At 41.9% G+C, this 27,279-nt stretch overlaps 1 protein-coding gene across 7 annotated transcripts in view; it reads left to right on the top strand.

Annotated features, from left to right (window-relative positions):
• The window catches only part of CAB39L (calcium binding protein 39 like), a 62,994-nt gene extending 37,523 nt beyond the window's left edge, over positions 1-25,471 (top strand). For all 7 annotated transcript variants that reach the window (XM_083796249.1, XM_083796250.1, XM_083796253.1 and 4 more), the window contains 7 exons: positions 50-214; positions 4,857-4,975; positions 10,393-10,561; positions 14,471-14,530; positions 16,018-16,083; positions 16,759-16,902; positions 23,570-25,471. In XM_083796249.1, the coding sequence (XP_083652375.1) occupies positions 50-214; positions 4,857-4,975; positions 10,393-10,561; positions 14,471-14,530; positions 16,018-16,083; positions 16,759-16,902; positions 23,570-23,749 (903 nt within the window). In that variant the 3' untranslated portion in view covers positions 23,750-25,471. The remainder of the gene's footprint in view (positions 1-49; positions 215-4,856; positions 4,976-10,392; positions 10,562-14,470; positions 14,531-16,017; positions 16,084-16,758; positions 16,903-23,569) is intronic.
• The last annotated feature ends 1,808 nt before the right edge of the window (positions 25,472-27,279 follow it).

Here is a 27,279-nt window from a genome sequence, read left to right as displayed (position 1 = left end):
CTTTCTTTCTTTGCGAAACCAAACCAAACCTTTGTCTGTTGGTCAACAGGCATCAGAGGAAGTGTCAAAATCCCTGCAAGCAATGAAGGAAATTCTTTGTGGGACCACAGACAAGGAGCCACCTACAGAAGTAGTGGCTCAGCTGGCACAGGAATTGTACAACAGTGGCCTTCTAGTGACTCTTATTGCCAACCTGCAGCTGATAGATTTTGAGGTAGGTCAATGTACATAAACCTGTTTCCCTGGTCTCAGTGTTGTCTGTGATGATAGCTGTGTTTTTCTGAAGCCTAATAATTTTATTGCACTTGGAACATGGTTGCACCATTTCTCACACACTGAAGAAGGTAGTTGTAGGTTGTTCAGCATACTGACAGAGGTGATCATATACTAGAAGTATATGCAGTGCATCTGATTTAGCTTTTTTTTTCTTATAAACAAGAAAGAAATACTACTATGCAAATCCAAACAAGATAGGAAACGATGCTGAGAATACTGTTTATGACTTTGCAAGCTGCGATGATTAACCTCTTACTTTGGGACACTGCAACAAGAGTCAACCACTGTCTCTGAAGTGTGTCTGATTTAGAAGGGTTTCAGTGACAAGGAGTGAAAATAATTGTAAGCATGGGAAAGTCTCATATGAAAAAGACTGAAAAAATTAAGTTGGTTTAGTTGAGAGGAAAAGAGTAGAAAAAGGTGTTGAAAACTGCCAGCAGGTGGCAAGGTAAATTGGATTGCCCCCACTTTTTTTTTTTTTGAATAAAGAAGAAAATAATATATATATATATTTTTTTTTTCCAGCAGAAAATAAATAAATATTATGTAATTATATAGTCCATGGAACTCAAGGCCAGTTCTGTTGTTAAAGCTAAGAACTTTGTAGGATTAAGATAACTGAACTTCCATGTAATTAAGGAGAAGAAGAGTTTTAGTAAAAACAGATTACAGCAATTCATAATAAATATAAACCCTTTTAATTGACCTTTAGCTGCTATGGACAGGGAAGAAACTTCATCACTGCCAGGACATTACAGTATTTCTGTGGTCCAAGGTCAGCTGGGATACTGGCCTCCAAGGGCTTTTGTGCATTTTCTATGGTTCGCTGCCACTGATGAATTGTCAGAAGTGTCTGAGTATCTCCCAGCAGATAGAAATCCCTGGTTCCCCAGAAATAAACCTCTTCCCCTGAGGTCTGAAGCCAGGGCAGTACCCAGTGTGTAGGGCAGGGTTGCTTTTGAATTTAAAAAGCAGCTCCTTGGAGAGATCACCTGATGCTTTCAGAGTCACCTTTTGTGATATTTACTTTCTTGTGTAAGAGTTATCCCATTATTGAAGTCACTTGTTGTTACTTCATTTCTCTTTCCATTTTGAAAATGAATGAAAAGGAGGAACGATGGGAGATTTATGTTTGCCTTTGCCTCCTTTTCCTCCTGTCCCCAGTAAAGCCAGCATTCAAGGGACTGATTGATTTTCTATTAGTTGTTGAAATGTTGTTAGTGAAGTTCTCTCATTCTTCTTAAGGTCTTGAGTTCAGGATGGTTTTTATGCTTATATTTCTTCAGATCTTTTCAATTGTCATCTCCCCCCAGTAACTGTTAAATGCCTTAAGTACAAAAAAATCCATACAAAAACATAACCTGAAAAAATCATACATGTAATTTATATTTATATATTTTTAAAGAAAATAAGAGGGAGGAAAGAGAAGATACTGTTAGCAAATATGCCACAGGAGGGAAACTACTGGATTTTTTCAGTTGCCTGACAATCGTATTGCTTTGTCAGACAAAAAATAATCTGTTATTAAAAAAAAATCCTAAATAGCTTTTATTGAGAAACAGATTTTTCTACGATAAAACCTTCCCAGTCATTTATCAAAATTGTTCAACATACTCCGGTAAATCAGTAGAAATGAAATATCATTGAAAAAGAGGTAGGAAGAGAATATGCTGCCTTGTCACCATATTCCCATAGACATTTTTAGTTTATCAACTTTTCTGCTTATTTTGTTATATTGTCCACAGTTGATATTTAGGTTTCTTCATTAAACAAGCAATGTAATCACTTTTTAACATGCAAGTTAGGTTTTTGATCTGTATGTCATGGTAGAAATCAAAATAACCAATACCTGAAAATCTGATTTCTGAAGGAGATAATATTTACGTAAATTACTTCATTTTGTCCTGACTCCCCTTCCCCTCCTCACTACCCCTCGCCATCCCAAAAATTGTTGAATCTGCTGGCCACTTTGAACTTAATATTTGCGTAGTTGAACTAACCTTTGAAGATACGATTTCAAAGACTTCATGAAACTTGATGGCTGTTTAGAAGAGAGAGATGGGAGCTAATGCCCCCACTTAGAAAAAGGCAGAAGCACAGACTGAAGTCCTGCCTGTCTCATTTGTATTTCATCTGCCAGTATGCTTTACAGCACATGTGGCAGGGGTACATGTGTGTGTATAGATGACATTGTCATGTTCTTCTATATCTCTACCACACATCTATAAAAAATAAGTTTATTGCCTCTGCCACTCAAGAAACAATATAATTTTAGTTAGGCATTGGAACGGGTTGCCCAGGGAGGTGGTGGAGTCACTGTCCTTGGGGTTGTTCAAGGAAAGGTTGGACGTGGTGCTTAGGGACATCATTTAGTGGGTGACATTGGTGGTAGGGGGCTGGTTGGATCAGATGATCTTGGAGGTCTTTTCCAACCTTGATGATTCTTTGGTTCTATATAATTTTGCTGATAATACTGTTAAGAAGCACTAAGGTTGGGTTTGAGCAGGAGCCCAGAATCAAGAACAGACTGGATAGATTTTTGCAAATTTAGAACACGGAATTAATTGTTGAACTTTGAAGAGCTGAGGCAAAGGTGCATTCCAAAGAAGTCTATTAAAAAAATAACCAACAAACCACAAACAAACAGAGATGTTACTAACTGCATATAAGCCTAATGGTTCACAAGCTGTAAGGCCCATAAAAAAGGCAGTAAATAGCCACAAGCCCACGACTGGCAACATTGGACGATTTCTCTCACTTTATCTTGAGATAGAAGCTAAACTGCAGTGTAGGTATTATGCAACTTGTTATTCATGTGACGGCATCTTCTGAGGTTTTTCTTCGTTTGTTTGTTCTTGTCTAGCTATCGTGCTCTCCATGCTGCCTTATCTTGTGCTTCAGTTGTCATATGTATTTCATTTTAAGGCAAACTCGAATTGCAGATCCAAGTGAGAAGCATTGCAAAAGTATTCCTACAATTTTTATGGATGTCTGTCTGATGGTGAGGGAAGTCTGCCTTGGTTTCCTTCTATCTGCCTCTGTTTTCCTGAGAAGAACTCAGAGAGACCAGCTTCTTTCCTGATCACTGGTCTCTGGAAAATATGCTGCTATGGGATATAATGCTGTAGTACACCTAGTATTAAGTAACTAGTATAAAATTTGGCATAGCAGAAAGAATCACTCAATTTGGGGACATTTTTATCTCTCCCCTTTCGACAGCTCTTCTCTTTCTGGATTGCTTTCATTTTGGAGTAACTGCTGAAGCCGCTGGGGATCACAGGATTCCAGACATATGTTATGGGTGTTGTAAAGATAGGGAGAATGGGGCATCTTTATAAAGAATTAGCTTAATTAAGAGAACGTCCAGAGGTCAAAAGTGCTGCAGACAAAGGCAGGTGGATTGGCCTGGACTGATTTGATCCTCATATTTCATTCCCCGAGTCCCTGAGTCCCCAGGCCAGCTGGGTTGGAACGAGTAGGAAAGCAGAATATTTTGTGTTTCTCAGCAGTGATCTATTTGCAGAGGTGAAACCAGGGAATTTCTCTCTGTGTGAAACTGTCTGCGCCTTGGCTTAGAGCATTCAATAATTTCTTCGCCAAGGAATGTTTGTCCTCTCAAGGCAGATCAATGAGCATGTCGAGATTATAAGCAACCTTTTGCTTGAGCTCGCCCTGTGCATAGTGACCTGCTGTTGACTCAGTGCCTTGGTTACTGGCCATTAGTGCGGCGGTCTCTCCCCTCTATTAATTGCACCCATCAATTTGTCTCCTGCGGCCAGGGGAGAAAGCGGTGGGGAGGAAGAGGACTTACAAAGCAAGATGCATTGGCAAGCTCTGTAGCTGAATAGAGCATAATCTGGAAGGGCCTTCCGAAAAGTTATCTGCACGGGGAAGTATGCAAAGACAAAAGATGATTGTACAGATGTGTGTAGGCCTAGATGGAGGAGAAATTTAGGACAAAGTTAAGGATCCTTCCCGTATTACTTGTGACTGAAGCTGGGACATGTATGTGACACAGTAATTATTTCATTCTTCATGATGAAATAAGGGGTACAGTTTTAAATTTAACCCTGATTTTTCAAGATTGCAATCACATTTGCATTGATGACATCCAAATAATGAAAAGCCCTAGCTTTATAAAGCTAGGCTGTGTTTTGTTGTACTTGTTTCTAGCTTGACAACTTAAATTTGGAGGCTATGGGAGCAATAATACACGCTGCAAAAGCACGTTTGGCTCAGGGTTGTTGTTTGTTTCTTTAGTACTTTAATGTTGTTATATGAAATAGCCAGGGAGTTGCTCAACAGAATAAAGAGGGTACACATCTTCATCTAGAGAAGAAAAAAAAAAAGGTATAAATGGGTGTGTGTGGGATCGGTAGTCTTCAGAGCCACCCAAGGGAGGAAACCTTCTTATGGCATAGAGGAAAGAGCAAGTGTGACGTGGTGGGACTATGGAGAGCCCCAAAAGGAGACAGACTTGTTTTTGTTTTAAATTTCATTTCCGCTTTAAATGGATATTATAGTGAATGGTCATTTACTCATGCTTTTACAGTTGAAGATATGTTTTGCTTCTTTAACAGGGCAAAAAGGACGTTTCCCAGATATTTAACAACATCTTGAGAAGACAAATTGGCACACGCAGCCCTACTGTGGAATACATTAGCGCCCATCCACATATCCTATTCATGCTCCTAAAAGGGTGGGTGCTTTAATTTGACTTTGATTTTCACTAAAGAGCATTGCCTGGAACATACTGGCATTGCAATTGATCTACTGTCTCACTTTTATTTTTATTTTTTAAAAAGGATTTTCAAACTTTGTTCCAGATTTCTTTTGTTTCTTTTATATTGACTTTCTTTCTACATGAATGTACACTTTTTAATAACTGGATTATTTTATTTAGCCATTATTTCTTCACCAAACGTCATGTTGGACTAATTATGTGCTGCTTGTTTTTGACTGCTCACCATGTGACATGTGACTTCAGTTCTTGCCCTGAACTCTTATGTAGTATTGTTGACAACTGCTGAATTTCATTTAGACCCTTTTGCGTTGCAGGAGGGGAGTTATACTGCTCCCTATAAATAACTGCAGTCAAATGCTGGACCACCATGTGGCAGAACACAGAGAAGCAAAAATGCATGAAAAGAATAGTTGTGTCTGTGGGACAGACTTCTCAAACGCTTGTAGCCACATGTGAATTTCAACTTTAAATTAAGTCGGTAATGAACTCCATGTCTTTCAGTAGTAAATCTTTTTTTTTTTTTTTTGTAATTTTAACCTATGAGGGAATAAGTGCTCAGCCAGTGTTTCCCAAGGTAAGCTGGGCAGGGAGGGGGAGAAGTGTGGAGAAGACATCAGCCGTAGTTGCGTTCAGGAATGCACAACTGTTGGCCTTAAACTCTTGAGGTTTCTGTCCCCTTTGCTTGGCCAAAAGTGCCTCCCATTTAGCAAGAATCTTTGCTTTTCCAACACTTAGTCTACTGTTTTCTGTGGTTTTCTTTTGGCCTTAGGATTTTGTTTATTTTTCTCTAAGGAAAGAAGAATATATGTCATTGGGATTAAAGAGCTAATGTTGAAATAAGTGCATTCATTAGCTGACCAGTATGAAACAACGTGGACTCTCATAGCAGTTACCTGGTTATACTAGTAACAACCATTTGAAAAATATTGTATAGGCCTTTTAAACTAATGGTACTTACAAGAATATGCATTTTTTTTAATGTGTTTCTTGCTCTTGAGGCTTTAGATTGGCATTTTAACCGTTCACTCTGCAATTGGTGTTAGGAAAATATTTAAGCCCTATCAAAGATTTGTGCATAACAAGAATGCAGCCCCAGGGGTAAAATCCCTTCCAGCCAGCCTTCCCCTCTGCCAAGGACAGACCTGAGTGAGTGATCCCGGCCTCCCTCGGAGTCGGGGGAAATAGGCACGTCTGGAGCCTGATTCCTCTAAACCAGCTATTTGCCTCAAAACTGGCGACGTTCCAGCGCAGCTGAGCAGGAAAAGAAAAGTAATCGAGCGAACTAATTTCTACCAGGGATTTAAAGAAGTCCGAGCCTGTCACTGAATGTGTTGTCAAAACTTGTGTTTTGCTCTGATAACCAGAGGTCCTAGGCTGGACCCGCTGCTCTTCCCACCAGCAGGGTGGTGGGGAACCAGGGCAGGTCACTCTTCTGACCTAGGTCTTGCTCTTACAAGTATCATGATTCATTGTGATTGTGCTTTAATTTTGAAACTCTGACTTGTTTTGTGTTACTAAGCACCAGCATCTTTGGAAAGGAAGCCAGTAAGCCAGTTAAATGGATTTTGTTTTCATTTGTTCATTAAAATTCAACATTTATATGAACCTCAAACTAATTATTTCAGAACAGTGATGATAATTCTCTCAGTCATTGTTAAGTTGTACAGCTGTTTTCAATTTCATATATAGATGCAATCATTTTCTTCCCTTTCCTGACTTTTATATTTCCTTCTCTCCTTTTCACTCATTTTGTTTTTGCACATTGCGTGTGCATCTCTGCCATATGTCTTGGCTTTATTTAAAGTTAGAAAATATTTTTGGATCACGTCCCAGATATTCTTTGGCATCTGTAGCAACCAGGAATATTAAAATGATAGTAAAAATTTCATGTTATGTGTATGTGCTGCTGATGGACGTGTCACGGTAGGTGACCTGAGCCAGTGGATGTATTTTAGTGGCATCAGTTACGTGCTTTTCTGAGATGGGTGCTGCAGCGTGTCCATGTTAGTTTGGGTCTCTGGCTCCTTGTTTCTGATGTCTTGGCCATCTCTCCACAGTGCACATACTGCACTGTATCAGAATTGCCATTTTACAAGTTTTTCCTATGAAAGTGCTGTTGAATTCTTCAGCAGTACTCCAGAAGATGGTCACTGAGCACTAATGGTATCTGAAAAGTTGCTGTGTGATGATGTCAAATACCCTGCTGCCTTACCTAACCCACACAGGTCTACTGCCAGGGCTGCCTAAAAAAACAGTACTTCAAATACATACCTAAAGTAAGGGTAGGTTCCCTTACAAGCAGCTTGCTGAGTGCAGGCAGTGCGTGGTGCTTGTGCCCAGTGAATTGTGAGTACTTAGAGGTAAACGCCCCCACTTGAAAATGTGACTTGAGGACATGTTTTCATATTTATTTAGTACTAGGTGAATATATATGAAACTGAAATCTACTTAAAGGAAAGTGGATTTGGCTCGCTTGTACCTTTTAGTGTTTGTTATATGACATTATTTAGAGAAAAAAAAAATTTTCAACCGTGACCGTAAAAGAAACAGCCCGGGACTATTGTGAAGGCTTGTCATTGTTTTACTTGTATTGGATGCAAAATTTCCTCTGCCCCCTGACAGTCAGTTCCCAACAGTATCAACAAAAGGTTGCTTTTTCATTGCATAATGTGAGCTCTGTTGAGTGGGAAGGATCCTGAATCAGGGCTCCCTCCCAGTATTTCCTGCCTAATACTCCAGTGGCACTGCCAGTTTGAGATAATTGTTCCTACCTTTTAGGCTTCGTTTTACTTGTTGGCTACTCCCTCCTACATTCTCAGTTTCAGAAAAAACACGTAGCACATAGTTCACTACTTACTACTGTTTTTTTGTTTTTGTAAGTGAATTGATTTTGCTGCTGCATGAATACTTGCTTTTATGGTATCTTCTCTATGAGCAGGCTCTGTGTATGAATAGGATTTTAGATGAATACAATGTTTGGTATATAGAGTGTCTGATATATTCGGACCAAATTTGAGCCAAGCCTTTCTCTGGTGTAAGCATATTGCATTAGCCCAGAAATAATTTGGTCCTTTATAATTTAAAATATTTTCCCTTTCTAGTACAGTGACTACAGCAGACTTGAAGTTTGTGGCACTGTTTTCATCATTTCTCATGAGTTATGCATTTATAAGATCTTTTGTGAATATATATATTACGATGCATGTGATCTCTAAAGTGCTCAGTCACTGCCCAGATCTGTGCTGATCTCTTCATATCATAGTGCAGGTAAAGCTTTAATAGTATGTTTTCTGAAGTTGCAGAATTCCTTTTAAGATAAACTCAAGCCACGGAAGTTAGTGTAAAAGAAGATCAGAGTATGTCTGTCTGTCAAGACCTTCTGTCTTCCAGGCTTGATGTCCTTGTAATCTCCTTCCCATGCATCCATATCTTGTACCATCTTCTGCACTAGCCACATAAGTAGAATTCTCTTTGCTCCACAATGCATCTCTGCTCTCAGTCATGCCTCTTTTAGCCTCCACAATAAATGTTTTGAAATGTCTCAAGTCTATTATTTCCCTTTCTGGTTGTCCCCAGTGGTCAGTATGTGGGTGTTTCTTTAGGTTGTAAGTTAATCATAACAGAACTCTATTTTTTTTTTTTCTGCATAGAGTAATAATTGCTCATTAGAAGAGATTGTGAAACACATCTCCATCATTCTTGCCTGATGGCTTGCATGTAAATGTGGGTGCAGATAACGTACTGGTTATGACTGGGCAGCCTATAAACTTCTTCCAGGCATACTCCAGGAGCCAAACCCAACTTCCCTCGCTTATGTGAACAGTCAAAGGTCCATAACCCAGCTCTAGATAATGGAGCATTTGACTAAGAATGATTCTGTTGATGCTTGTGTTTTAAGAAGTTATTGTGCTGGAAACAATGTAATTTGCTTTTATTCCAAACAAAATATTCCTTAGCCAAGTATTAAATATTTTCCTGGCTGCTCTCCTAGGAGTAGCTCCGCCTCTTTCTGCTTGAAAATTAGTATTCTTGTTAATGGAGTAGAGGAGAGGTGTGCCTTAACAGAAAGCGGCACGTCTGTTGGCTAAAGGCTTTTAAGTTCATGGTTGCAAATGCTCCCCAAAAGGAAACAAACAGGGGCTTGACTGCACGCATTTACTTGTGAGGGTGGGAAGTTTCATTTGCCTTTTTGGAATAGTGGTTCATTTTTCATTAAGCCAACTATTGTTGACATCAGGTTGAAGTATGCAGCTCTGGTATGCTCTCAAAACACTAAAATTCTTTTAAATTGCATGCTGGTGGTAAATTTGAGGGCCCACTCACTTACAGCACAGATGGCATTTTGTCTTTTTTTTTTTTTTGGCCTAGTGCTAGGAATTAATTGTGAAAAGGAAAAATGATGCTGATAAGCTCTGGGTGATAATACACAGTTCTGATATAGTATAGCCAGCTTATTGAAACAGTGTGTGCTTTCTGTCCCCTTGGACTTCATCACTTTCACATGACTGAATATTGTTGGAAGAAGTTCACTTCAAGTCCTTCCTGACTGTTAGATTGCTTTTTTTTTCCTTCTTCCAAATTGTGTTTCTAACAGCTTTGTTTCAGATTAACTCCAACATTAAAGACATCAAGACTTTATAGAAATAGAAGGTTATCTGAATTCCCTCCCCTCTGCCTCCCTTCCCAAGACTGCGAAGTGTGCTGGCTCCTATCTGTGACATTGTCTGTGCCGTAATGGGATTGTAACTTGAGGAACAAATATTCAACTCCTGAACAAACCCTTTGTCTCTGCAGAGGGGGGGGATTGAGCAGAATTCCTCCCCAACTGCAGGAAAGATCTTCAGAGCTACAAAAAGCTTAATCATATGTAGACTGCCAGGTTAAACTCTTCCTACCTTCCTCATTAGGCATTAATATTTGAGAGTGATGTTCTCTAGAAGAGTGGGAGTTGCTGGGTGGCCATGAGGTGCTGTATTTTTCTTGGATAAACTGAGAAGCTCAGAATTACATCTGAAAAGGGAAATTATTGTACCATATGGGCTTTGCTTTCTCATAAATGAAAGAAGGCTGAAGGAATTCTGTTGAAACCTTACGCACTCCCTACAGTCTTCACAGAGAGGAGGTGTAATGCACAGTTATACTGAAATGTGCGTTGGCTTGTAAAGACAGAGGTTAGGAGTGGGAAACGCTGGCAGCTCTGGCATTATGAGCTGTAGTCCTGAAGCTGCCCTGGTTGAGGGACACACTGTGCATGTGCTGGGCCCTCTCTGGCACATATTTCATATGCTACAAATTTCCCTATTGCTATAAAATTGTCTATCTGTTTTTGGTCTTTTATGGTTTGATCTTTTTTGTTTCCTTCCGTTCTCCAGATACGAATCCCCAAACATTGCCTTACGCTGTGGAATTATGCTGAGAGAGTGTATCCGACATGAACCATTGGCCAAAATCATACTTTTTTCGGAACAATTCAGAGACTTTTTCAAATATGTGGAAATGTCGACGTTTGATATAGCTTCTGATGCCTTTGCTACATTCAAGGTAAGTTATTTGATACCTGCACGTTAGTATTGAGTCAAAAATGGCGTTCCATCAGTACTGATCATTGAATACTATATTTAAGCATTTGAACTGGCTTTTGTATTGTTCAGTAAAAGATATAATTAGTCCTTGGTCAGTTTGTAAAAGGAGTCACAGCAGCGATCAAGTCTGCAAAGACTTTAATTCAGTGCAGATTTACGTTTCACTGATGTTCTTCATCTTGATACCCTAAGGCCTTTAATACAACCATTTAAAGCTCAAATTAATCATTCATTATGTGCAGTTATTGTAGACCACATAACCTTTCTTCTCTTTCTAACCTTCCCCACAAATAAAACCACTGCCCATCATAACCACAAACAGTAAATAGAAGGAATCATTTAATTCACTTTTGAAATCCTGTAATTTTCGCTGAGCCTTCTGAGTCTGGCACTTTGTTTAGACTAATGCTGTGCCCCTGATTATTTTTACATGTCTGCATGCTTACACTTGTGGCCCGTGGTACAGTGTAAGGACCATACTGCTAAGATGTGTTAGGTACAAGGACTGCAAAGGTGCTTGCTTGACGTTACAGTGGCCCTAGTTTTGTGTGGTGGCGCAGGGACTTTTGTCTTTTGATTTGAGACTGGTAACGTTGAACATTTTGAAAGGTAGATCAAAGGAGAAATGTCATGAAACTTCTAGTCACGATTAAAACTTTGCCACCTTCCTATCTCCAAGTGACAAATAAGCTTAATTGTGATGGAGGACATGAGGGAAAGCTAGAAAGGGCCAGCTGCCATTTCCTGCTTTGGCCTCCTGGTAAGTCTGTGGCTGTTGGTGATGCTCTGTTGGTCCCTTCAGTGCAGCAGAAGTGGCCCAAAAGCAGTAGGTAGGATTTGCCCATTGCTGCAGGATTGAATGCTGGGATCCAGGTGGCCTACGCTCTTCACAGAGTCTGTGTTTTGTACTAAAAATGAAGTTGGGTGAAGCTTGCCAAATTTCTTGGAATTTGTATGTGACCATCGTGTTTCCTGCAAGGTGCTAGTGTACTTGTTGAGCCAAAATATACAGGGAAGACTGGTTTATTTCTGAAAAATAACTTAAATGGGAAAATTCTTTCCAGGTAAAGAATCATCTAAATATAGATCTAACTCCTCCTTTTTTTTTTTTCTTTTTTTTCCCCCCCTCTATCATTGGGTTCTTTGCTGTCATAGAAACGAGTTGTTCATTCTTTATTCTCAGAGCTAATTATAAATATGATTAGATAGATCTTGGGAATAACTGTAAGAAATGTTAGCTCAGCAATTTAACACATAACTGAGACCTGGCCTCAGTTTTCACTTACCTATTGAATGGGGTAGAGATTTGCAGAATGAAGATAGTGTTGCATTCTTAAGTAATGAGTTGATCAGGATTAAAAATTCAAACCACCCGTTAATCAATAGCAGTGTCTTTCAATTGTTTTAGGTTGTGCTGCCGTTGTGTTCATTTGGTAAATGTTATGAAAGCGGAAGTAGCAAAGAAATCTGGACAAGTAAAAATATGTGTATAGGACTGTAAAAGAAAAAAAGCTGAACCATAACTGAACTATTTAAATCCTCTATTTCTGGAGTTTTACCCTATCTTTGGAAGAGTGTTTGTCTCTCGTCAGAAAAAGTATTCTTGGACTCTGTTCCCAGCCTGACAGGAGAGATTTGCATCTTTTGCCCAGGTCCTGCTCTGAGCATGACAGCAGAACATGTGTTTGAGTGATGGGGATGGTTTTTACCCCAACCAGGAGGTAGGATGTAGACATGGGTCGCTTCAGCTGCAACAGGGGCTACAGGCTGCTGTGACCCTCCCAAGGCAAGAGGGATTGATTGACCTTCATGGATCTACAGCTGTGGAACTTATTTCTGTCCACTGTGATCCAAGTGTATTTTTAGCAGGATTTAAAAATAGGATTCTACATCCTCACGTGCATTGGAAAGAGAGGAGTAAGAGGGCAGTTCATAGGTGAGAAATCACCTCTTAAAATGCTTGGGGCAATCTATAAAACTGCATTTTTTTAAAACTACGTTTTAGCACCTGATACATGGCCAGTTCTGGAAATAAACCAGCTGTTCATTTCATCTTCTATCTGACTATTACTCTAAAATAGCTGGAACAGCAAGAAGTGATATGGAAGCAATTGAATCATGAGATGTGGAACTACCTCATTTCTAATACCATATAAATAAGTGCTGTCTGTGGTTGCTTACTGGCTGGATTACTGAACTCTGTGTTTTCAGTTCTGCTTCCCCTGTTTTGGGTTTGCAGTGTTGCCACCAGGGTGTCTGGTTGAGAGCTGAAAGTCTTGGATAGTCTATGCACCAGAGGAGGGTTTAATTAAATGTGCATTAAAGTTTGAGGATATTTATAGTAGGAAAGTATTGGAATTTTTGATGAACTTGAGAGGTACTTCTTAATTAAATTCAGCCAGGTGCACAGCAGAGGGGAAACAGAGCTGCTAAAAATGCAGAGGAAAACAGCTTGTATTTAGAGAGTCAGCTGTGGAGGGTACCAGGAGAGGGTGGAAAGAGTGCTGATGGAATACTGCTGCTCCACACTGTCTTGTGATTTTCTGTGAAAAACTCACTTTGGATTATATTCCATTTGTGCCCCCTATTGAAAAAATGTTGTACTTGCCTCCTAAGTGCCCTGCATCAAAGCTTGTGAATTATATTTTTTATGTTCAGCCTTTTAAACTGGTATCGTTGCAATCCTGCTAAATAAAGGACTGTATTAAAACGTAATGTACTGCATTTTGTAGCACCCTGCTTTCCTTTTACAATTTATGGTAAAAATAAATTAAAGGATTAGTATGTAAAGAATTAATTTTATTTGTGATGCTGTAGAGGATGTGGCGGTGCATGTACTTCAACAATGCTGTTTAGGTCTCTGACTGTGGTTAAGGAAACCAAGGAAAAGATGATGAAAAAGATACCAGAAAGTGATTCACTGAAAAAAAAGCGACTTGAATGGACCTCATCAGGCATTTATTGTCATCAGTGTTATGTTTTAAAAGAGGAAATAAGATACAAATTAAACTTAAATGCCTCAAACTGGCCACTTCAGTTATAGCTATTCATGCAGTAAAGAGACTTGATTTCTCCTGGAGCTGAACATCTGCATCTCTGCTGCTGAGCACCAGCATTCCCATTCTGAGAGAGAGGTTGCTCCAATTTAAATCTGAATTGGTTACCCACCTTTTAGGATGGGATGCCTGCTGTGCAACTTCAGCTGCCTAAAAGGTCTCTGCTGCTGCTTGTGTTGGAAAGCCCACCTTAGGCAGAAAAACAGACCTAAGACCCCCTGTTTTGGGGATGGAGTGGGTGTGGAGGGAACCTGGGTTGCTAGCTTAGATTTGTGCCTAACTTGTAGGTTTTAAATAAGTAAGTGTATATATCCAGTGGTTGAATTTGAGACTGCCTTGTTGCGTTCGATGGACATGAGCAGTAGCAATCGATAAAACTTATCATAATCTTCCAGTTGTGGGGCAGAATGGAGATCCCTTTTGGTTGTGCGACCAAAGCTGATCCCTCCGTAAAGGGTTATTTTGCTTTCCTCCTTTCCTTCACCCCAGTTTATTGTAAGTACTGTGCACAATGACCAGAAAAAATAAGGCTAAAATGTGGGAGGAAGAAGGAATATAAAGAGCTTTGGAATAGCTTTATGTTGATTCTGTTATGTTGATTCTGCACTGAATGAATTCTCATTAAAATGCTAATAAACACACAACTGAATTCCATGCGGTATCATCTTTAAATGTTTTTTGTTTATGGAAATCATGTTGGAAATATCTTCTAAAAGATGAAGTGCTAAAAAAAATACTAAAATGTATTAGAGAAAAAAGGGAAAATTGAATGGGCAAACTCTCTAAGGGAACCTTTCTCTGCTCTTCTCCAGGACCTGTTAACAAGACACAAGTTACTGGTAGCAGAATTTCTGGAACAAAACTACGATACAGTAAGTACAAATGACAGAAGAACTTTATAATATCTCTTCATGCTTAGCTAGAAGAAGTGTGCTTTCAGTAGTGGAGGATTTCATGCTCCACATAAAATAGTCATGCAGGACTGCAAAACTAAGCATTGCTTTTACTAAATGTGGTGTTTGAAATACAGGTATCCGCACTGCTCACATCCACAGGGGACAGGTGCCAAGTTTTCAGGAGAACTCAAAGTTTAAAAACAAGTATTATTCATCTCTGTACTGTATCTCCTCATAGGTGAATGGAACCGCAAACAGTATTTAGATAGACCATGGGGAAAAGTGTTCACATTTTTAAACAGTTTTGTGGTATTCCAGCATTGATAGGGCCATGCCAGTGTGACTTGTAATACTCTGGGACAGAGGAGAAGAGTTACTGCAAGAAGTTTTAGCGATACTGAAAATTATGTGCACCTAAGTGGGAGACAGAGATGTCACTATTCTCCTTACCATCCTAAATCAATCAGTCCCTTGGTTTGTTGCCATTTTTCACTTTGACTTTTTGACTCTGTTTTGAATCAAATTTCAGTCAAAAAAATTCCACTGGAATCAACGGAAATTAGTCTGATACGGATAATGGAATGAGACTACAGGTTATGTTCTTGTGTTACCTTAGCTATTCTTTATTTCATTGCCAAAGTGAAAAGGCCAATGACTATTTCTTTCATTCTAGAGTTACCAAGAAGGTTAAATAAAGATCAGGCTGATTATTGCTGAGTCACAAATGTAGCTTAACTGGAGCAAAGTTAGTGTTTCTGCTCATCTTTCCTCTGTTAGTACTGAAGGACTACAGTGGAACAAAATTTGAAGTATAAATAGTGGGCATTAGGATTTTTTTCGATGATTCTTGGACAGTGTTGGGTTTATTTCGCTTGTTTGGTCGATGAACATATACAGTAGCACGGCTGCTCAGTCTTCTTGACCACAAGATTTCTTTTGCTACCTGCAAAAAGCCAGCATGCACTCTACTCCTGGTGATCCTCATTCTGCAAAGTGCTTCAATGAGTGAGGGTGTTGAAGGCAGGTGGCACCTCACAAAGAGCTTTTGGCACATGCCAGTATGGGACGCACTGTCAGCAATTTGGGGTGCCGCATTAAATTGCAAGTGAAAGTAAAACACACTCACGTGTCCCAGCGGCAGATTCACTCTCTTGTAAAAGAAGGCTGTACAGGCACTGGCTGACTTCTGTGCGAGCTGGCTCATGCTACCTTCTGTTGCATCCAGTCCGTATGTGGTATCGCTCCGTGTAGCGTTTGGCAGATGAGTATTACTGGGCATTAACTCACTATATGATAGCAAGCAGAGGAAAAAGGCCACAAGAGCTTGGCCTGCCATTGCGGTGAAGTGTTAGAGGGTGGCACTGCTGCTGCTTCTGCTGCTCCTCCAGGGTGGAAGGACAAGAAGGAAATAGGGAAGGAAGGATGGACATGAATTGACTGCATTCGTTTTCTTTTTACTCTAGATCTTTGAGGATTATGAAAAACTCATTAATTCTGAGAATTATGTAACAAAGAGACAATCTTTGAAGGTAAAGCAACATTTTTCAGCGCTTCCCTTGAAAATTTGTAATTCATGTTATGAAGAATATCTAAATGCATATATGGCAATGAAGTAATCATGTAATTTCTAACAAAAAATAAATGAATGTTTGGGGACGCTTTTCATACAAGAGCTTGCTGTGAATTTTATTTCCTGGATCTTTGTTGAAGCCATTGGACTGTTCCTATGGAACAAGCACCATCATTTTTCCTCTGACCTGAAGTTTGTACTTCAATTCAGAACATAAGTTAAAATGAACTTGAGAGTAACATCATTGTCCCTGTTTTTTCATTGCTTCTTGCCACTGCAGCACCAGGTCTGACATGGAATGCAGATGTGGCCAAATAGATGTGTTAATGTAAAATCTGCGTGAAACTAAAGGTGTCTTTGTGGGACAGTTGCACTGCACTTGCTTCTGTCCCAGCTGGCTCACACCAGCTCCTATTACATTCAGTCCGTATGTGGTAACTTTTTCTGTAATGTTTGGAAGATGGGCATTAAGTAACTTACTACGTGATAACAAGTCTAGTTATTTTTTTTTAATGTAGTGACATTAAAAACTCTTAAGACAAACATTAACATATGCTGTTGCTTTCTTTGCTTTCAAAAATCAAGTGATAAACTGATTAAAAATTTTTTTCTTTTTTTGTAATTTTCTCTATAGCTTCTGGGTGAACTGATTCTGGACCGACATAACTTTGCCATCATGACAAAATACATCAGCAAACCAGAGAATCTGAAGCTGATGATGAACTTGCTGCGAGATAAAAGCCCCAACATTCAGTTTGAAGCATTCCACGTGTTCAAGGTGAGACAGCAGGAGGTGTACAGATGGCAGACTTTCTTTTCTGCTCATAAAAATGTTTCTCAAGAAATCCCTCAAAAATAAGGCTGAAGGGTAGGGTTTACAGTTGTGTCAGTTGTTTGAGAACATCTTTATTGAAAACCTCTCTATCACACAGCCTCTGTTTTGTCTCACCTTCAGGTGAGATCTAATGCAGCATCATTTCACTTTGGGTTGAGGGTAATCCCTCACAGAGATGAGGTGAATGGTACTGGTACCAAAATACACGGTTCCTAGATGTTATCCAGCGTCCTTTCCCAAACTCTTGGGTGTTTTACTATGTGATTCTGGGTAAGTATATTAAAACAAACAAAAACAGACAATCGACCAAAAAACAAAATCAACCAACCAAAAAAAAAACAACCACAATGTCTTAAAACTTTACATTAAGACCAAAAATAGACAGTGCTAGCACTGTGCATCAATGTGAACAAAATTTGCTTTTAAAGGTATTAAAAAGATTTGATAGATCTGAGCTTGAAATAAGTTTAATCCTTCCTTCCTTTTGCACTGATCATTAGCACAGTCTTAAACAATTACAAGACCCAACCAGTGTCTTCTTTTTCATTGATTAATGTTAACAGGTGAATAGTTTACTGTTTTCCTCTCAAAAAAGATCTCTGCTGTCAATCAGAACATGAATTGAATTGTTGCTGTGGAAGACTACCTTTAGTTTGGAGTTACTGTATTAATTTCAAACTATGCAAATAGAGCTGCTAATAATTTTCTGAACAGGGGAGTCTGTGAGGATAGTCTTCCCCAAGATGGTTAAGAAAGACACCAGATCACAACAGAAGTCATGCTATTCTGGAAAGGTTAATTACCCTCTACAAATTCAGGGTGACTTGTTGAGTTCTGTAGTTCTGCCATCTCTCATTTGGCAAAAAGCTTTCAGGTCTTTGGCATGGAGGTTTAGAGGATGTACAGCTTCTCCAAAATGCTTTTCATTTACCAAAAAAAAAAAAAAAAAGAGTCTCAGGGAGGATTAAGATAAAAAAAAAAAATCCCTCCCTGAAATAAGCAGCTTGGTAAGCTGTTCCCTTGCTCACTTCCTCCATCATCAGCTGAACCACTGTGAGCAACTTCTCCTCCTCCTCCTTATCAGGAGGTCTGTAGCTCCAAGATAAGAGAGCAGTCAGGCTCAAAACGCAGCCTTTGAGATGCCTGTGGAGGGAAGGGATCAGAGGATTGGGGTCTGCTTGCCACTCTGTGAACAAATGCCAGCTTTCTGTGTATGAAACACATGGTCCTGTACTAATGATAGGCATGGCCTGGGCCTTGGGAACAGCTGATTTTACTTATTGTAAGAAGCATTTGAAAGGATTTTGAATAATTTGTAAGGATTCCATTGTGCGACTGTGTTGATGTTGCTCCTTCCCATTCCTTCCTTCTTTTCCTTTACCACCAGGCCGTGTCCCACTTCCCGTTAGAGCGTAGGTATTGTAGGCTCAGCCTTGCTCAACCACCTGCAACACTACCACGTGGATGTAATGCTGAGGCCTTCAGGTGCCCAGCAAAATAAATAGTGCATGATGATAAAGTTACGTCTCTTCAGTTGAAAGCACCAAACTCTGTCCTCAGATACGATCCTCCATGGGATGTTGCTGTTTTTTTCAGTAGTACCCATCAGCAGCATTTAAGTGGTGCCTTACTCTATCTCGTATGCATAAAGTTCGTTGTGTGGGAACTGCAGGCTCAGAGCAGCATCTGATCAGCTGGAGATTGTTTATCACTAGCAGCAGCACACCAGAGTAACTCTAGAAGCTCAGCAAAGCTCCCCTGTTAGGTCCTCACTGAGGGCATGGGTTATCTGGATCTAGAAGCATTCAGCTTCTCCCAGGTGGGCAGTGGAGATATAGGATATATTATAGGAAATCCTATTGTGAACTAGCTTTGTAGAGAAGGTCAGAGAAGAGCATTTTCCTCTGACTTCACTTTTTACTCTAACTTCTGGAGAATTAATAAAGGAAATCCTTAGATATTCAAGAGAAGAGGGGAGAACATTTCTCTTTTCTTGTGCCCTGCTCTGCAGCGTGCCTGCCTACTCTTTCTGGGTTACTGTCCCTGAACCCAATTCTCTTGTCAGCTGTAATAATTCTGTGCTAATGTAACTGGGAGAGGAATCTGGTCCTCAGCTTTTAATCTCATAAATTTTAAACTGTGCCTGCATTTTTAAATTGTGCTTGCAAAACACCTCTACAGCCCTGGCTGAAATTACAGCAGACTAACCACAGTTACTTGAAATCAAAGGTCTGCTGAGAAGCAGATACTTGCTGCTCTGTCTGAGCTGCCAAAAGATTGGGGTTTAAATTACCTGATTTAGATGTTTCACCAGTTAGACACATTTGAAATGAAAAAGTGCTTGTTTTGTAAGCATTCAGGTTTCAACTTTCCCCATGCTCTAGCCAACCCCCCAAAAGGCATATAACTCTTAGCTTCGTGAGGCAATTTCTTATTATTGAGGATCCAAAACTGCAAGACAGAGACTAAAGTGATGAGCACCTCATGTACACAAATATTTTGCAGGAGTGTTTGGTGGCTGACAACGCTCTTTGGGCTCTGAGAACATTTGTTCATCCAGGATGCTTTCTGTGGGAAATCAAGGACAAACAGAGTGCCTTCTTGCAGTGCCTGCTTCCATTTTCCTCCCAGGAGATGCTTGATCTTCCTCCTACCTTCCTCCTCCTATTCCTTTTGCCTGAGCAAGACCGAGTTTCTGCCTCGCAGCATCATCCTAAGGGTACTTTGTAAAGCTGTGTGTCCCACACAGTGTACGCATGAGGATTAGCCAGCATTTAATCATTAGGAAAAACTAACACACCCCACCTCTTTCCTTCTCCCCCAGAGATGTTCCAGTGGGGACTCAGGGCTGTGGGCTTTGACAGTCACCAGTCTCCTCTGCCCTGATTTCAGTGAAGAGGTCTCAGCCTTGAGCATCCACACTTCGAGGACCAAATGTTAGGAAGGGCTCCCCAGCTCCTGTGGTGGATTTGTGACAGTGGAGCCTGCTGTGAGTTAGCCCAAAGGGGAGAGCACAGCTCTCAGATGTACATGAACGCAGTGCAGGTCATCCTTTGACCTAATGCATTTACAAGTAAAAGCTAATAACGAGCCCTCTTGGCTTTCACGTAAACAATTAGCTTATTTTGAGGAAAACACCCTGGAGTGGTGAATTGGGATTATGTAACTTTCTTGTTCTTAAGCAGACATTTAGCAAGATATATTTTACTGTTTAAATCTAAAAATAGACCGGGTACACTGTGTTTTGTGACCTTAGCTTAATTTTTCCGTTCTCTTCCATGTACATTACAGAGCTACCTCTCGCTCTGCAAACGGTCTCAGATAATTTGACCGTACTGACGGCTTCCTCTTGATAGGAAGCTGAACCCAAGTGTGCGTGGATGTGTCCTCTCTGCCTGTTAGCTGGAGAGTTTGTAGGGCAAGAAATGCAAAGCATTACAGTATAAGCAACGTGAACCATAAGGCACTTCTGTGTGCAGTTTCCTGCTATGGTAAGATTGTGCTTGACCCCAGATGAAGTCTTAAAATACTCAGTCCAGGGTATCCAACCCCTGTTCTTCTGGAGTCTCAGAGGACGGTGATTGCTGGTCATTAATTGTAAGGAAACGAGGTCAGATTCTCTAATCAAGCGATTTTGGTATTTGTTTGGGGAAGAAAAAAAATAACAGTGTATGACTTTTAATGCAGAAGAGAGCAAGAGGCAACTTTGGGCAACTTTTTCAGAGTTGATTTTCATTCCAGTCCTTTTAAAAATATTCACAAAACGGAACTGTGCTGAAACAGCTATTTTTAGAGTTGGAATTTTAATATGAGTGCTCTCTTTATTTTGGGTCTCTCTCATATATCAGAATTAAGTGTACTCTAGAACACACGATCTTTTATAGTAAAACCATGGGTGAAATGGACTTTCTGTGAAGTGTTTTAGCTGCAGTTAAAATTCATTTCAGTAAAAATGTTCCAGCTAGCATTAGTAATGATTTCTATTTACAGAGAGTTACAAAAGAGAGTTGTGAACATGGGGCACTCTTTTTTACACGCAAAACGTTATGGTGGTCCTAACCCTGGCCTTCGTGGATCTGAGTAGTTGATACTTGCAGAACTTATTTTGTTTGCTTAGCTGAAGCATTGAATAACATTTCAGGAATTTTCTGGGCATTTAACGTTCTCTCTTTACGAGTCCCTTTTGACACTGAGCAAGACTGGCAGTCAAGATGATCTTTGTTTGGATTTTCAGTCTGACAGTTTTGCAAGGGGATGATAATAATCTATAAATAATCGAGCCGGAAGATAAACAGGATGTGATATCTTCTATTAAACTAGGTCCTTTAATTATTTAGTATGGTAATGCCACTTGCAGAACCAGCACGAAATGCTGGCATGTACTAGGTTTACCACTAAAACCTTTCAGTTATGTTTTCTGACCAGATAGGTTTTTATGAGAAGAATTATGCAGATTTGTTGATTTTGAGAGTCAGCCTTTAGTCATCTTTGTAAAGAGGCCTAATACTCGCTGAAGGAAGATGTCCAGCCCTTTAGGATCAGGCCTTCTGTAATACATCCCAAAAGGTCACAGAGGAGGAACTGAGCTCCAGAATGAAAACCTTGCAGCAAAGCTCTGTAATGGTTGTTTTCCTCACCCCGGCCTGCAGGCTCGTGTGCTGCTTTTCTCAAAGGAAGCTTGTCTGGATGGCGTGGGGCTTACCACAGCCCAAGCCCTACAAGGTCCAGCCCCCGTCAGCACGATGGCCTCCTGCGGGTCAGTGTATGGGGAGCCGAGGCGTGGGGCTGCTGGAGCTGAAAGCATGAGCTGCCGCGGTCTCAGCCAGAGCCAAGCAGTCATACCCACGAGACTTCAGGATTCATATTCCCTAGATAAGGCACAGAGAGGAAAGCTGTCAAGTACATTCAGATTTGCATTCCCGAGCCCTTCATTTCTCAGACTGGGGGGGAAACAACGGATCAGTAGCAGAATAGCAAAGTTATTTGCAAGGGAAGGGATGTTGCTTTCAAATGTAGCAGGCAGCGATAGAACAATCAGCTATTGACAGTTCATCAAGCGTAGCGAGAGCTGGGAATTGAACTCCCCACGGGCTGGCAAATGCGTCCCTGGCAAGATGTTACATTTTGAAGGACTGGAGCATCGCGCAGGAAAGCTGTTATCGTAGGGTGGCTGCTCTGAAGGGACTCTTGAGAGTTTGGGCTGTGGGTGCTACTGTTGTGAATTTTTAGGGTGGCAAGTAGGCATAAATATATATATATTTAAGATGATAGCTCAAGACAATCAAAGAAAGGTGGTGTGGACGCCTGTGCAGAGGGTCTGAATAACTGGGGATGTTCCACCTTCACAGGGACCGTGGCCTGGCCACACAGAGCACGGTGTGTGCGTGTTCCCCCTCACGTAACGCACTGATTACATGATGTATCCCAGGTTTTCACGTGGCCAAAATCTCAGGGAGGAGAAACCTGCAGAGGAGCCCCAGCTCGGGAGCCAGCAGCCCCGGGGCTGGGCCGAGCGATCGTGCCGCCTGCGCTCGGCCGGACAAAATGCCATTCAGCGCTGTCAGCAGATGTTTGTTTTTATTCTGGTTTGAACAGGCTCGGAGGGAAACTGGCCGTTTTCCAGGCCTGTCCATCCTTAATTTCTTCTCGTCGGGTAGAGAATAACTTGAGTTATTTATGTCGTTGCACAAGCGCTCAGACAGTGTTTTGTTTGACCAGCCATGGTAACCTCGGCGCAAGCCAGATGTGGGAACTCCTCCTGTGGTGGCCAGGGGGTGCAACGCATGCGTTCCCTCCGCCCGGTGTCCGCACAGCCCCGCTCTCTGCAGCATCCTGAGCTCCCTGGGCAGAGCCCATCACCGCTGGCCTGGAGTTTCCTGCGTAAGGCAGAGAAAATGTTAAAGAAACAGCATGTGGGGTTGTGTTCCCAGTTGGAAGGCTGGTGCTGTAGGTTTTAGGTTTTACAAGAGGAAAAAACAGAGCACAGCTAGGCTTAGCCTTTAAAGTTGCTGCTTGACAAGACCAGTAAGCCCACGGGACTGGTGAGCATCTGAGCCTCACATCACCTCCCTGCTCCGGAGCTGGATGCGCCCCGGCGCTGCTGCTCCTGCTGCTGTAAATTTCCACGCTCCCGTGGATGGATTAGGCCGGGGGAAGCGAAGCCTCTGACGTGTCTCCCAAACCAAAACAAAGCTGGCAAGTCTAATTTTAGGCCTGGTTTAGTATGGAAATGATATCAGACCTGACACAAAGCTTTTCCGTTCTCCTGATAATTAATTTATGCGTAGTAAGCGTTGCATGTAGGAAAGGCTGAGAATTGATAGCCTGCCCTCAGCAGCTGGGTTTGCAATCAAATACTTGATCAACAAAGAGCAAAAATAAGGGGAAACGATGCCACACGCAGGCATAGCTTTGCTCAGGTTGCTGTTGAACCAACGTGTTTGTAACTCCTCTCCCCGTGCCCTGGGACAAGGTGTGCAGCGGCAGTGTCTGCCTGCCAGCCCTCAGCTGCCTGGTGAGAAAATAACTTGTGGCAATATTGTGTGTGACTGATTGTTCCTCTCTCTCTCTCGTTCTCTCCCTGCCGTGCCTGGTTTTGTTTGCATGTTAGGTTTTTGTGGCCAGTCCAAACAAAACACAGCCCATCGTGGAGATCCTGTTGAAAAACCAACCCAAGCTAATTGAGTTTCTGAGCAATTTCCAGAAAGAAAGGACGGATGACGAACAGTTCACTGATGAGAAGAACTACCTGATTAAGCAAATCCGAGACTTGAAAAAGCCAACAGCTTGAAGAACTCCACTCGTTTTCCACTGTAGGCATTAATCTCATCTGTTAAGTTCCTCCGTGTCCCTTAAACACCACGATAGTGCTTGAGAAGGCACAAGTGCCTGTTTTTTTTTTTTATTTCGTCTTTGTTTGTAGATGTCAAGAGTATAGGGGTTTTACATGGAAACTAAAAAAAAGTTAAAAAAAACCTAGAATAATATATTATTTTTAATCAAGACTATAATTATTTATGTCAGTTTAGAACCTGTTTGTAATAGAAGCTGGTTTGACAGATTTCTCTGTGCTCAAGGAGGATGAACCTATTTTGCTTAACTTTATCGGCAAACTTGAGCTGTTGGTGAGTGCACAAAGTAGGTCTTCTGAGGACTAATGCTCTTCCTTTGCACCTGTAGTTGTGACTTTGGTTTAGTGCTGCACACACACAAGACTGTGAAAGAGTACATTCGTCTCTGGAGTTAGCTGCAGTTATAGATTCTGTTCTTTAGTCAAAACAGCAGGAGATAAAAGCAGTAAAGGTCACGTTTTCGCTTTATTTTTGAGTTCTTTCATCTTTAAGTTTTCCTATACCCTAGATCAGAGGTTTCCTATTCAGTCTGTGCTAGGGAAGTGGACGAAGACATCAGCTAGGTGAGCGGTTTCTGCCAGCTTCCCATTTTCCTGTACACGATCTACCTTGTGCTAGGGCACAGGCTGTTCCCACCGGTTTCTGGCCAGACCGATGGACCGCGTAGTCCCCAGTGGGAGGAAGGCAAGAGCATCCCCTCCTTCTGTCAAGGCCCATGCAGTATTGCTAATAAAATGATCCTGCTCCTACTAAAACCAGCAAGAAGTCTGTCCCCAGTCTCGGTGTGTGGTGGCCAGAGCTGTGTGGTCGAACCCCACCGAGTACTGGCACCGCTGTGGCTCACGAGCTGGCCCTTTGTGCTTCCCGGTGCTGGGAGCGCTTTGGCCAAGATTTTTACATCTGCGTGCTGAAAAGAAGGGTCCCAATTGTAAATGGCCTCAGCCTGAATCACCTGAGTGGCGCCTGGAGTCATTCGGGGGCTGCACGTGCTCTCAAAGCCGAGAGCATTTATCGGATACCTAAATTGAGTTGAGGCGGCCATTTAGCAGCCCTAGGCACCTCAGGCTACTTCGTGGCTGGTGTTTTCTGTCCTTGTTCATTCAGATGTGAATTCGGGTTCCGTGGTAGGTTTCAGAAGGGAAAATCATTGCACTGTTCACGTTTTAAGTTTAATAAGCTCTGTGGTCCAAACAGTGTTTCCCAGGTGTGTTTGAACAGGTTTTTGGGTGTCTTCTATTTTCTAGTGGGGAAATGAAAATGTTACTCTGATGCTTTATTGGGAAGTGGAGTTTGAGAGCAGGGAGTGGAAATTTCTTGAGTTTTTCTTGACAGCCTAAGTTCTGAGTTTTCCTGTTTGTTGTAAGGCAGTTATCTAGCTAAAGCTATAGCTAACGCTTCAGATAAAAAGGTGAAACTGAACTGTAAAAACAGAACAAGACTTTTTCCTTCATAAAGCGGTTGTATATTGGGGTGTCTGATACTTTTAATTTATGTGCTTTAGAAAAGAAATGAAACTGAACAGATTGTAGAGTCACATTTTTTGTTTTATTTTATTTTTTTCAGATGTCAGATATACACAAAAAATGTACATCTTAGTTGCCTGGAATTTAAAAAGAAAATATTTACAAGCTATTAAAGGCATGATTACTGATTACCCTTTATTTCTATCTGTGTTTTTTTTTCCTCTTGCCTTTCGGGATAGCGGGACTGCGCGGTGCTAAATTCCTTCTCTCCTTTGCCAAGCAGTTTCAGCAGATGGAGAGAGACAGTTGAGCACTTTCTTCAGAGCTCATCCATCCCCTCTGCGAGCATCGCATCTGCAGCCCTTGCTGGCAGGGGGCCTGGCAGCCCAGGCTGCCGTCCAGCTTCGCCTGCCTGTGGTCTTCAGCCCCGGTGCTATCAGAGGAATGCTCGCTGCTCGATAAAGGAGTATCTCCAGAGCAGCAGTCCTCCGAGCTAGCTGCTCTGATCCTCAGAGATCCGGAGCCCGAAGCCGAAGGGTGGGACCCATCTCCAGGGCTGGATTAACGCAGAGGCACGTGGCCATTGCCTCAGCCTCTGGAGTTGCAGAACATCAGGCTTTCCAGCCTGTGCTTGGAAAAAGTGCCTAGCAGCGCGTCTGGGGGGAATACCTCCATGGGACAGGGTGCGTGGGATCTGTACAGAGGTGCCATCGCACCTGCTGAAACGAAGGGGGGAAGACAGTGCTGTGAAACACTCCTGTCTGCACGGCCCGGCCACGGGAGGGCCGCTGAAGATACTGAATCCTGGCGTGGCACGAGGAGTGAGGGCAGAAATGTGCCAGGCTGCTTCATCCCACGCTCACTGTAGCGGCAGCCTTACCCAGGGGTAAGGGGCAAGGAGGGCTTGTGGAAAATGTGTGCGTGCTCGTATGTGCAGCTGAAAGAGAGAGGAAGATGGGTGGGCTTGCAGTGAAGTGACGTGTCGGGCTCCGTGTGGCTTATCATAAAGAAAAGCTGCTCCTGAAGCAAGTGTTGCCAGCGCATCTCCTAGTTAATCGAGTCTTCCCCAAGCTCAGCTTGCGCAGCTCTTTCAAAGAAGAAAAAGAATCGGTGAAGACGAAATTAAGCGCCACAATAATATTTCACAGCCGGTGGGAACGCATCCCTAATTAAATGCAAATGAGGTCTTTTCTAACGCAACTTCAAAGTAAAGATAGAAATTCCAGTTTGCTTCAGTTCATTCAGCCAAGGCTCCTCTTCTGCCTAGGCAGCTGCTCCCACCAGGAACCCGACGATTTCTCTGGAATCAGTACCTGGGGGAGCTGCGTGGCTGCAGGACAAAGTTCATCAGCGCGAGGACGGGGAAGATGATGGCTGTCCAGGGAGAGAAGGAAGCTGGAGGAAGCGTGGGCTGCAGCCTCTCAAATCCAGTCCCCACCCAGCATCCAGGGGGGGTTGGATTTTACGAGTGACTCCCTGCCAACAGGCTGCATACAATCCTGCACGCAAAGCCTTCCTTGACGCAGGAGGGTGCCAGGAATCTTTGAAGCATCATTTTCTGTCCCAGGATTCGGGCGGCTTGTGCTACTAAGAAAAATCTGATTGGGGTGGGCAGTGGCCTCCCCTGTCCATAACCACACGTAAACCAGCAGGTGTGAAAATGTGGGGAGGGTGCGGGCCTCTGGCCTTCAATAAATGTGGGTGTTAAGGCTGCTTGAGCCTCTAAATCTGCATGCTCTGGGGACAGGAGCAGATGAGAAGGAAAGAATGGCTCGGACCCTGTAACCTAATGATAAAAGCACCCTCAGGAAGGAGAGGAGACCTGGATCCCAGCGCGTGCTTTGCTATTGTTTGTAAGACTGGAGCAGGGCTGAGAGAACCCCGGCCTCTTTCCAGCGGGTGCAGAGATGCTTGGTCAGTAGAGAGGCTTTTTCTCTGGTCAAATGATTCATTTTTCTGCACGAAGTGGAAGTGCTCCAACATTTTGGCTGGAAGCGCCTTTCTGC

The sequence above is a fragment of the Anser anser genome (assembly GCF_964211835.1).
Source record: "Anser anser genome assembly, chromosome: 1".
In the NCBI taxonomy this organism is placed as follows: Eukaryota; Metazoa; Chordata; class Aves; order Anseriformes; family Anatidae; genus Anser; species Anser anser.
This window is presented reverse-complemented; position numbering and strand designations above follow the sequence as displayed.